Here is a 12,072-nt window from a genome sequence, read left to right as displayed (position 1 = left end):
AAAATTTTTTTAGAAGAGAAACATCAATGTGAGAGTGTAACATCTATCAGCTGCCTCCTGCACACCTCCTACCAGGGATCAAGCCCACCTGGGCATGTACCCTAACTGGGAACTGAACCAACAACCTTCTGGTACATGGGACAACGCCCAACCAACAGAGCACACGGTCCAGGGCAAAAATTTAAAATATTTTTTTAAAAAGAAGATGCATACGTAATCAACTTAATCCTTAGGTGTTTGATTCGCTATTTTGTTTTATTTTTTAAGTAAACATTTTGTTTTAGATTTACAGAAAAGTTGCATGAACATTAGAGTTGCTATACACTGAGTGGCCAGATTATTATGATCTCTGAACGCATAATAATCTGGCCTCTCAGTGTATATCTTATATAATAAAAGGCTAATATGCAAATTGTCCCCTCGACCAGGAGTTTGACCAGCAGGCAGGCCGGCCAACCACCCATGTCCCCTCCCCCTTGCCAAGCTGGCCGGACCCCCACCCATGCAAGAATTCATGCACTGGGCCCCTCTAAAAAAAAAAAAAAAAAATATATATATATATATATATATATATATATATATATATATATATATATATAGAGAGAGAGAGAGAGAGAGAGAGAGAGAGAGAGAGAGAGAGAGAGAGAGAGGCAGATTATTATGTGTTCAGAGATCATAATAATCTGGCCACTCACTGTATACCCTGTACTGTTTCCCCTATGGTTACTTTATTTTTTCAATGTTTTCAATCACAACCTCTACCCTATGTTATTTGGAAGTCAATGAAATACATTTCAGAGAACACTCAGAGTCCAGTGCTGGGCCGTAGTGTGTAAGCAGTTACAAGAGTTCCCTTCAGAAGCAGCAACTCCAGATAAGACTCAGGGGAGTTCCTGAGTCTCCGGAGCATTTGATTTTAGCTTGGATGTCTTTGCAGTCCAAACCCAATGTTTTTAGCTCAAAATGGTATGTTTTTTCAAATCCCACAGCTCATGGGCCTAATTTGTTTCAGGATTCTCTCTTGTTTATTTGACATGTTATCTTTCCCATGTCTTGGTATTCCTGAAAGCTTCTGAAAATACCCACAGAAAAGCAAACTTAACAAAAAACAGAAGACAGCACTGGGTGACACTAGCAAAGGGAAGAGGATCAAGGCCCAGAGACATAAGGTATTTCTTGAGGCAACATCAGGATTAGCACACAGGTCTGGTTTCCAGCTCAGAGCTCCACTGGAGTAAATGCCTTGGGGATGCCTGTTCAGCTTGCACTGCTCTCTGGAGGCCACCAAGCCCACCCAAGCAGTCATGATTAAACAGGACCCTGTCCCCATCAGCCACAGCTGACTGACTCTTGACTGGGCCATTCAGGCTCAGCCTCGCATGCTGCTGCTATTGGGATTCAGTTGTTCCCACCTTCCCACAGGGCCAGCTAACCTGAGACAGAGAGTAGGCCATGTTTGGCCTTGTGCTAAGAGGGGAGAAGGCAGGTCAGTCAAGAGAGATAAGAGTAAAGTGCACATGCAGAAAGCAGTTCTAAGAAAGGTCCTAAGGAGGAGAGCAGCCTGCCTGGCTTCTCAATGGCCTCAAAGCCAGAGCTATGGCCTTTTGAAGTCTGGCTGACCCCTGCCCTGGGTTCCACGAGGCATCTATGAAAGCAATTGGCTGGCTGGCATGGCTCAATATCAACCTATGAACCAGGAGGTCACTGAACTGGGCAGGGCACATGCCTGGGTTGCGGACTTGATCCCCAGTGGGAGGCATTCAGGAGGTAGCCACTCAATGATTCTCTCATCATTGATGTTTTTCTCTCTTCCTTCCTCTCTGAAATAACATTTTTGTTCTAACTATACATCCTAAGAAATATAAAAATGAAACCTACATCACCTGTAATGAGATGCATACATGTTTGACAAAGGATATGTATGAAGATGTTCACAGCGACACTAGTGATAAAAGCCCCAAACTGGAAACTATATAAATACCTATCAATAGGAAAATGGGAAAATAAATTGTGTATGCACACACTGGAACACTGCAGCAATGAAACCGGTGCAAACTACACGCAATAACTTAGGACAGTATGTGATTGTAGTGAGCAAAAGACAAAAGTGGAGTTTATGACATTATATAAAATGTAAAAACAGTAAGAGTAATCTATGCCATTAGATGTTAGGATAGTGGTTACACTTGGAGTGATAGTGACTGGAAAGGGGTCCAAGGAGGGGCTTCTGAGATACTGATCACGTCTGTCTCCTGATCTGGGTGGTAGTGATGCAACTGGATTCACCCTGTGAAAATTTATCACACTATACACTTATCAGTGCACTCTTTTTTAAAAATATATTTTTATTGATTTTTTACAGAGAGGAAGAGAGAGGGGTAGAGAGTTAGAAACATTGATGAGAATCATCTATCAGCTGCCTCTTGCACACCCCACTACTGGGGATGTGCCCACAACCAAGGTACATGCCCTTGACTGGAATCGAACTCGGGACCTTTCAGTCCGCAGGCCGATGCTCTATCTACTGAGCCAAACCGGTTTTGGCATTAGTGCACTCTTTGTATGCATGTTATAATTCAAAAAAAAACTTTTGAAAATAGCTTATAATTTCAATATTGATAGCAGTGAGGTTTTTCATTGACAAGTATTAACTTTTTTAACTTTCCCTTTTTGCTTCTAGAAAATGATTGGCTTGGCCTATATTGCTAGTGTTTTTCTATAATTTCCTTCAATACTTTTTTATTGATAATGGATATTTTTCCTATTGCTTTTTAGAGTGTGATAGGAGAAACATCGACATGAAGACACATTGATTGGTTGCACCCTCCTAGCTTAGGCTGGGGATTGAACCTGCAACCCATGCACACACCCTTGACCAGGAATTGAACCCGAGACCATATGTGCAGGCTGCTCTAACTACTAAACTACACCTGCCAGGGCCCCTCACTGCTATTATATACATCTGACTTTATGAAACATCTGAATTATCAGCCCTTCTGAAATTATTCCAATTGATCAAGAGAAGTTTCACTTAGGGACAGGCTGAGAGCTGCATCCTTTCCTGCTTGCTGCTCTTGCCAGTCCCCATCAACAGCTTTCGACAAGCAGCCTGTCAGTGAGCACCATCTCTGCCTAACTTGTCTCATGACAAAGTGCCCCTTCCCACTATCTGGTCCGTGTCCTACATTTGCTTTAAACAGCACATAGCACATCTTCAGGGGAGGGATCCTTATCAACCTTCACCGTGTTCACTCCCCATTCCTCTTCTTTTCCTAGCCAGAGTCAAGTGCTTTAGTGCAGTGGTCACCAACATTTTGGACCTCACAGACCACCAGTTGGTGACTGACGCATTAGTGCATTATTAATTTCATCGTCATAGGCCTTTGAGGTCCCATTGGCCTCACGCTGCAGGTGACACCAAAGCTTACAACTGGTGATTTGAATCTGCCAACTCTTAACCACCCCTCTGCTGTGGCCTGCTTCTCAGCAAGCCATCAAGGGAACCACAGGGGTGACTGCATTATCTTGCAAAAGCTGACATCTCACACTGCCTATTCAAGGTTTGTAGAGAAAGCAGTGTTCTCAAGTGGAGATAGGACTGGTCCCACACCCATGTGTAGAAGCTAAAGTCAGGAATGTACTGTGTTTCCCCGAAAATAAGACCTAGAGCACGGAAAGATAAGTCATCCCCTGAAAATAAAGACATAGCGCAACTTTGGGAGAAAAAATTAATATAAGACACGGTCTTATTTTCGGGGAAACAGGGTATCTACTTTAGAGGTCCCTCTGCGGAGCAAGGGGTCCCCAGTCACATACCAGGAGCTCAGCCCAAAGTTCCAGTGCTGGGAAAAGAAGTCTCTGTAACTTCTGGTTGTGAACACCAGCGGGGACATGGGCTGAGTGACAGAGCGCTGCTGGAGTCATAGGCATTCCTCAAAAATGGCCCGTACACAGACTTAACTAGGGATTCACTTTCTTTGTGCTCCAGCAGAGGCCACTATTCCTTCGCTGAGCCCTCCCCCACAGAGCCAACACATTGGTGCCACATCAACCTGCCTAACACTACCCAACTGATGGAAAACTTCCCAAACCTGGTGAAAGAAATAGACATACAAGTCCAGAAAGTGGGGAGTCCCAAACAAAATGAACCCAAAGAGCCCTATATTATCACAAAGACATGTCACAACTTACAAAGATTAAAGACAGAGAATCTTAATTTCCCAGACAAGAAAAAGCTAAAGCTCATCACCACTAAACCAGTATTACAAGAAATGTTGAAGTCCTGACCAGTGTGGCACGGTTGGTTGGGCGTCATCCCATTCACAAGGTTGCAAATTCAATTTATGATAGGGGACATGCCTGGGTTGCAGCTGATCCCTGGGTAGGGGGGATGCAATAGACAGCCTACCAATGTCCCCACCCCTCTAAAAATCAACTTAAAAATGTTAAAGGGTCTTCTTTAAGAAACTAAAGACCGAAAATACAAATCAAGGCCCTGGCCAAGCAGCCCAATTGGCTAGAGCATCATCCCAGTAACACCAAGGCTGTGGGTTCAACACCCCAATCAGGGTTCAGATAAGAATCTGTCCCTTCCTCTCTCTTTCTCTCAAAAAAAAAAAAAAAAAAAATATATATATATATATATATATATATATATATATATATTTTTCTATCAATTGGCAATAGGTGTTAATAATTACTTTAAATACAAATGGATTAAATGCTCCAATAAAAAGACATAGGGTGGCTAAATGTATAAGAAAACAAGACCCTTAAACACTGTCTACAAAACAAATCAGATCCAAAGACAGTGAAAGTAGAGGAATGAAAAAAGATTATCTCATAAAAATGGAAAAAAAGAAAAAGCTGGGATAGCAATACTTGTACCAGACAAAGTAAGACTTTAAATAAGGCTGTAATAAGACAAAGAAGGAACCAGCATTCTACTTCTGGGTATTTACCTGAAGACACCCAAAACAGTAATTTGAAAAGATATATACATCCATGTTCATTGTTACCTTTGTAATAGCCAAGACATGGAAGCAACCTAAGTGCTCTTCAATAGACAAATGGATAAAATGGTGCCTACATACAATGGAATGACTCAGCCATAAAGAATGAAATCTTGCCATCTGCAACATGGAGGACCTAGAGTGTATTGTGCTGAGAGGAATAAGTCGGAGAAAGACAAATAGCATATGATTTCACTTAACTGTAGAATCTAAAACACAAATGAACAAAGCATAAACTCAGAAAAATTTTATTTTTAAATATATATATTTTATTCATTTTTTTAGAGAGGGATAGTTGAAAAACATCGATGAGAGAATCATCAATCAGCTGCCTCTTGCACACCTCCTACTGGGGATGTGCCCCCAACCAAGGTACATGCCCTTGACCAGAAACAAACTAGGACCTTTCAGTGTGTAGGCTGATGCTCTACCCACTAAGCCAAACCGGCTTCGGCCAGAAAACATTTTAATGGTTGCCAGATAGGATCCCCATGGGGTTGGGTGAAAAAAGGGTGAAGAAATTAAGTGTAAATTGGTAGTTACAAAATAGTCATGGTGTGTGTGGGGAGGGGGGGGGCAATGAGGGAGGAACCTAACCAGTTTGGCTCAGTGGATAGAGCACTGGCCCTCAGACTGAAGGGTCTTGGGTTGATTCTGGTCAAGGGCATGAACCTTGGTTGTGGGATTGACCCCCAGTAGGGGGTGTACGGAGTCAGCTGATCGATTCTCACTCATGTTTCTAACTCTATCCCTCTCCCTTCCTCTCTGTGAAATTAATGGTAAAACATGCCCTAACCAATTTGGTTCACGGGATAGTGTTGGCCTGTGGACTCAAGGGTCCCAGGTTCAATTCCAATAAAGGGCATGTACCTTGGTTGTGGGCACGTACCCAGTTAAGGAGTGTGAAGGAGGGAGCTGATAGATGTTTCTCTCATTGATGTTTCTAACTCTCTATCCCTCTCTTCCTCTGTCAAAAATCAACAATATATGTCCCAATACACCAAGGTTGTGGGTTTGTTTGCTAGCCAGGGCACATACAAAAATCAACCAATGAATGCATAAATAAATGAAGTGGAACAAATCTGTTTTCCTAATAAAACAAACCTTAAACTGTAACTGAAAAATAAAAAATTCAACTATTTAATAGGATAATTTTGAGTAAAGAATTGCTTCAAAATTATGTCCTTCAAAAAATCACATTAGACAACTAAGTTCTCTTAATCTTGCAGTGTGATGTCATGTAGCCTTAAAACTGCTGATACAGCCAAAACCGGTTTTGCTCAGTGGATAGAGCGTCAGCCTGTGGACTTAAGGGTCCCAGGTTCGATTCCGGTCAAGGGCATGTACCTTGGTTGTGGGCACATCCCCAGTGGGGGGTGTGCAAGAGGCAGCTGATCGATGATTCTCTCTCATCGATGTTTCTAACTCTCTGTCCTCCTCTAAAAAATCAAGAAAATATATTAAAAAAAAAAAAACCAACACAACACTAAGGTATGATGGGATAGTATGTTGACATTAGCCGCCACCTCCGGACCTGAGGGAATTGTGAATGAGTCCTTCTTCCAGCTGAGACTGACCCAAAGAAACCCTCCCCATCCCTCACTGGTTATGATGCTTGTTACTTCCCACCTTTTCCAGACATTTGACATGGCTTGCATAATGGCCTATTATTACCCATTTGCATATTAGACAAATCCAACTAATTAATCCCAAGTGCTTAGAATAGTGCCCAGCACATAAATATCCAGTAAATTTTAATTTCTTTAGCGTCAACATATTTTTTAACCACTTAAAATTGCAGAAATCTAGTTTATAGACCTTACAAAATCAGGCAGTAGACCAGTTTGTCTATCTCTGGTTCAGATGATGCCTACTTGTATTGAGTAAGAGCATATAAAGATGCTATTCATTTTAAAAAGAATGTGCTACACTCAGGCATGAGGATATAAAAAATATGAGGGCAGGACTGGGGGAATAAGGGGACAATGGGGGGATAAGGACACACTTGTAATACCTTAATTTAAAAAATGCTCTCATAACAGAAAATATAAAAGCAACTAGCCACGTGGAGCTACTTAATTACAATTAAATAAAAATTTAACTGTGTACAGGCTCTCGGTTGGAGTGTAGTCCCATGCACCAAAAGGTTGTGGGTTCAATTCTCCTTCAGGGCGTGTACAGGAAGCAACTGATTGATGTTTCTTCCTAAAATCAATAAAAAATATTCCTGGGTGAGGATTAAAAATAGTAAGATAAAACAAAAATTAATTTCTTACTCACATTAGCCACACTGAAGTACTTGGTAGCCAAGAACACTTGTATCATTCAATACAAACCAGAATACAACAGCAGTTTAAAAGATCTCACACATTTATTACTGAACCATCCTACTATTGCAGAAGGGGGAAAGAAATCAATAGAGCAAAATCACAAGTCCATTAATTCTCCAATTAAAATGCTCCAACTGTCCAGATGGTAGCATCTTTTCAATCATTTAAAGGTGTAGGCAACCTGGATACAGCATAAATATGTGAGTCATCTGTCATGAGTGAGTTCTCATAGGCCCAGTTTGGTTCTTCTCCAATGTCTCCTCTTCGAGTTGTACCTACACAGAAGGAAATTCCAAGTTACAAAAGTAAATCTGACCTCAATCGAGCTGCTCATTCACCACAGACTTTGCCACTGTGTACCACAATATCCTTGGAAGGCAAAGGGTCCAGGCTTTTCTTTCCGTTCACAAGTTTGGAGCTCTTTTTGGAGAGTAAAAAATGATTTGCTAGATGTTTAAGAACTAGTCAAATCAAATTTTTACCTCTCAAAATGATCCCAGGGTAGGAAGACACTGGTTCTTATGTGGTACTGAAGCAGCGGGTGGGTAAGCTCTCCCCCCCCCAAGTGTATGCTCACCCAACTTTGATTCAACAAACCTGAGGTAGATAGACCTAGACAGAGACACACACATATATTTTGAAACACATCAAAAAATCATTCCTGCATAATGGGTCACACCCACACAAAGTTCCTGCATAATTTTTACAATATATCAACACTCACTTTAATAGCAAAAAAAAAGTGAATTGAAGAGTTAAAGCCACCTCTGAACTGTCCATGTCAGCCTGCCATGATTTTACCCTCATAAAGGCAAAATCAAAATGACCAACACAAGATTTTCTTTCAGCAGGATAATGGCAGTACCCCCACAAAATGAAGCACTGTAATTGCAACCTGCTTTCAATAATTTTAAGTCTGAAGACAGCTGAGTTGATAAGAAAAATAAGTCTGCTGTGCCAATTCTCTGTGACTGAAGTGTGCAATGCTAAATATAAAATACCTCCCCAGCTCAGGAGTCCACAGAGCAAGACGCTAATATTGATAACTGCAGGCACCCAAGCTTCTCATACATTTCTTTCAATCCTTACAACAACGCAAAAGCAGGTCCCACCATCAACAGAGAAAGTGATGTTCATGTGGCTATGTTTAAAACAAAACAAAATTAAAAAAAGGGGGGGAGGGCTTTACTACGGATGCCTGATGTTCTCAATAGAAATCCATCAAACTTGTAGAAGGGTTGAGCTGCCAAACAAACCACTTCACCAAGTGCCTCAATGCTCTTTTCTCAGTACTGTATGATGGCAACGCTTTAAATTCTAGTTGCACCTGTAACAATGAGATATCCCCCACATTAATATGCATAAATAATAAAGACTAGTGTTTAGTACCAAAAGCAGCAAAGTGGTGGCATGGAAGGCTCCAGAGGGTGGATATTTTCACATGGTGCCACCAAACACCGCACTGTCACTGGCTGTGAGCCTTTGGGTAAATCTCACTGATTTTTTCATACTAATTTTTCTTCCGCATCAAGACCTATCTCAAGGTCCACCGGGTCTCCAAAAAAACAGTGGTGTTGAAAGGCATGCAGGATTTTTAAGGCCCAGCTTTGCGGGAATTGGCTCAGATGACCTGGGACTGTAAATATACTTTGTAATAATTCTAATGTCTATACTTCAAAAGCCATCAATTTAACTACTACTGAAGTGGAGGGCAATATTCCAACCTTTAAAAAGTTAAAACACTTCAAAGATGGATTAGGTGAGCACCATGGCCTTCCCTGCTGGGCTGTGCAATGAGATAGCCTCCCATATTATGTTCTGGCGCACTATGAAGAAAACTTGGAAATTAAATATTGGAGGAGTGTCTAAGTCCAGCTGTGGAAGCATAATTTTAAAAAAAACTTCTGAGTGGCGGCACAGGATAAATTGGATTACATACAACTTTTAATTATTTATGACTCCAAAGCAATCTTAAATTTAAAAAACAAAACACAGGAGGGTAGTGTCCTTACCTGATTTTATTACCAGTTTTCATCCGAATCCATTGGGGAATGGGCCGATTCTGCTTCTGTTTCTTGGCCAGGAACCTCTTGATCCTGAAAGTCTTGTGGGAAGACTGGGAAGGATAAGGATATGCAACCAATTTAGGAATATCAGAACTTGCTCAAAATATTCAAAGTCAAGAAGCCATCATGCCCTTTGTTTTGTTTCGCCCAACTTCTCTGCAGGCCCGTACCAGAATTCCCATAGTTAAAAAAGTCAGCAGGTATGTAACCTGCGCCGCCCCCCCCCCCCCCCCCCCCCGCAAGCATATTATTGTACAGAGATGGGATTTAAACCCATCCTTTCTGTTGGGTCTAGGGCACCCTCAAGTCTTCTGGAGGAGGACCACATCAGGGATGGTGAGAGTCGGGGAACTAGGTTTTCAGGAAAGCACACAGCTTTTAGTAAACTAAATAATGTATAACTTCCAAGTCTGTAAGTCTCAGTACCCTTCTTTGTAAAACAGGAGTATCCCCTCTTTCAAGGCTCATTACAAAAGTCATGACGATTTACACAACTTTCCCCACATTCAGTGCATCTACTCTAACCCACTGGTCATTTTGATCTTCATTCTAACTCTACTTAAAAAATGAAACTTTCCCAAGAATGACCATCCCCACTTCCCTTGGCATCTTTTGGCTTTCATGAAGAACTCGGGTCAACCTAACCCCAGCCGACGTCCCGGAGCCGCCCTGCTTGCAGGACAATCTGGAGGAATAGCATGATTATGACTGCTCGTCTAAAGTCGGGCTCTTGTGGCCCCACACACCCTTGCACAACAGGGGCCATTTTAAAGGCAAAGACTTTCTCCAAGTTCTCAGTAGTTGTAGGTGTTCATATTACAGCGCTCCCTGCTACAGGAGCTTCCATGGGTGAAGCTCAAGTCCTTGGAAGGACTAAAAAACTCCTGGCCGCCAACTTAAAAAAAAAAAAAAAAAACTTTACGAAACCAGCAGCCCGATTCTATTCTCCATGCCAAGTACGGGCAGTAGGCAGCCAGCAGTTGGACTGCCGCGCCCCCCTACCCACCTCCCCGGCCCGCTTCTCTCTCTGCCCCAGGATCACAGTTCGCCCGGCAGCGGGAAGCGGAACCCGCTCTAGGCGGCGGCCGGGAGCACGCGCTCCGCAGCCGGACCTCCCGGCGCCGGCGCAGCCCGCCCCTCCCGAAGGGCTACACTGCTCACTAGTTTCCCGCCAGGCCCGGCCCGCCGACCGGAGCGGGGACCAAACTCGTCCTTCCCCGCAAAAAGCCTCCAAAACACCCCCGCATCTCGGCGCAGCCCGCGGCGCAGGCCAACTCACGGGACCTGAGAACTCGGGAAGCCTCCCCTACGCGGATGGCAGAGGATGGACTCACCATGGTGAGGGAGAGGCGAGCGCGCACCTCGATGGCGGAGAAAGAGAGAGAAGGAAGCGGAAGGACGTATTTAGCGGCGCTGCCGGGGAGGGGCTACGGGGACTGAGGCGGTGCGTTCGCCACCCGCTCCGGGAGGCCCGCCCCTCGCGCTCCCAGGGAGCTGTGGGAACGCGGGCGCGGCCCTGGGAAATGCAGTTCTCATGGCGCGTCTTCTGCCGGTGCGTTCCTCGGAGCCTTTCCGTGTGCCGGGGCACCTGTTTGGTGGGTGAGGATGGCAGCGATCATCAACGCCTAAGCAGAAGCGCTGGGGGCGCCGGGAGCGGGGTGGGCGCGCCCAACTCCAAGGGGCGGAGGAGGGGCGGCCAGTCTGAGCGCCAGGGGTTTGCGCCTGCGCGAGCGCTGGGAACGCCTTGTCTGAATTGTTTGAAGCGCAGTGGACCCTGGGACTATACGGTTTGAAACTGTGTGCGTCCACTGACCCTCAGGATCCCGGGTTTCCCATCCTCAGACTCAACCAAAACAGTGTTTTCCACCCGCGGTTTGGAAGCCTATGGTGCGGCTGTGGAGGGCCAACCTTATGCATTAGTCTCTAGAGAACTATGCATTGTTCTACGTTATTTTATATAAGGGACTTATATCTGTGGGTTTTGGTATGGGGGCAGGGGTCCTAGAACCAATCCCCTGGTGGGTACCAAAAAGGGAACTGCCTTTTGGAGAGTCAAAATTTATGCGTGGCCGAAACCGGTTTCACTCGGTGGGTAGAGCGTCGACCTGCGGACTGAAAGGTCCCAGGTTCCATTCCGGTCAAGGGCATGTACCTTGGTTGCGCACATCCCCAGTAGGGGGTTTGCATGAGGCAGCTGATCAATGTTTCTCTCTCATCAATGTTTCTAGCTTTCTATCCCTCTCCCGTCCTCTCTGTAAAAAATCAATAAAATATATTAAATAAAATAAATAAGTAAAAATTTATGCGTGGATTTTTAAAAAATATATATTTTATTGATTTTTTACAGAGAGGAAGGGAAAGAGATAGAAACATCGATGAGAGAGAGTCATCGATCAGCTGCCTCTTGCACACCCCCTACTGGGGATATGCCCGCAACCAAAGTACATGCCCTTGACCGGAATCGAACCCGGGACCCTTCAGTCCCCAAGCCGACACTCTATCCATTGAGCCAAACCGGTTTCGGCAATGCGTGGATTTTTTTGACTGCGTGCAGGTTGGCCTAACACTCCTCCCCTCCCCCTTGTTATTGAGGGTCAATTATAGCGGTCACCTGGCTGGGTGGTGGTGGAGAAAGCAGAACAGCTGGGCAGGGGCTGGACCAGG

The 12,072-nt window shown here is 44.1% G+C and overlaps 1 protein-coding gene across 1 annotated transcript; it reads right to left on the bottom strand.

Moving 5' to 3' along the window:
• Nucleotides 1–7,364: 7,364 nt before the first annotated feature.
• RPL39 (ribosomal protein L39) lies at nt 7,365–10,884 on the bottom strand. Its single transcript, XM_084870423.1, has 3 exons — nt 10,743–10,884; nt 9,355–9,458; nt 7,365–7,617 (listed from the first exon to the last, which is right to left on the bottom strand). Exons 1-3 carry the CDS (start codon nt 10,743–10,745, stop codon nt 7,569–7,571), a joined length of 156 nt encoding a protein of 51 aa, XP_084726549.1. The 5' UTR covers nt 10,746–10,884; the 3' UTR covers nt 7,365–7,568.
• Between the last annotated feature and the right edge of the window lie 1,188 nt (nt 10,885–12,072).

Source organism: Pipistrellus hanaki, assembly GCF_964339955.1.
Source record: "Pipistrellus hanaki genome assembly, chromosome: X".
Taxonomy (NCBI): Eukaryota; Metazoa; Chordata; class Mammalia; order Chiroptera; family Vespertilionidae; genus Pipistrellus; species Pipistrellus hanaki.
Note: the sequence above shows the minus strand (reverse complement) of the source record. Positions and strands in the feature narration are given on the sequence as shown.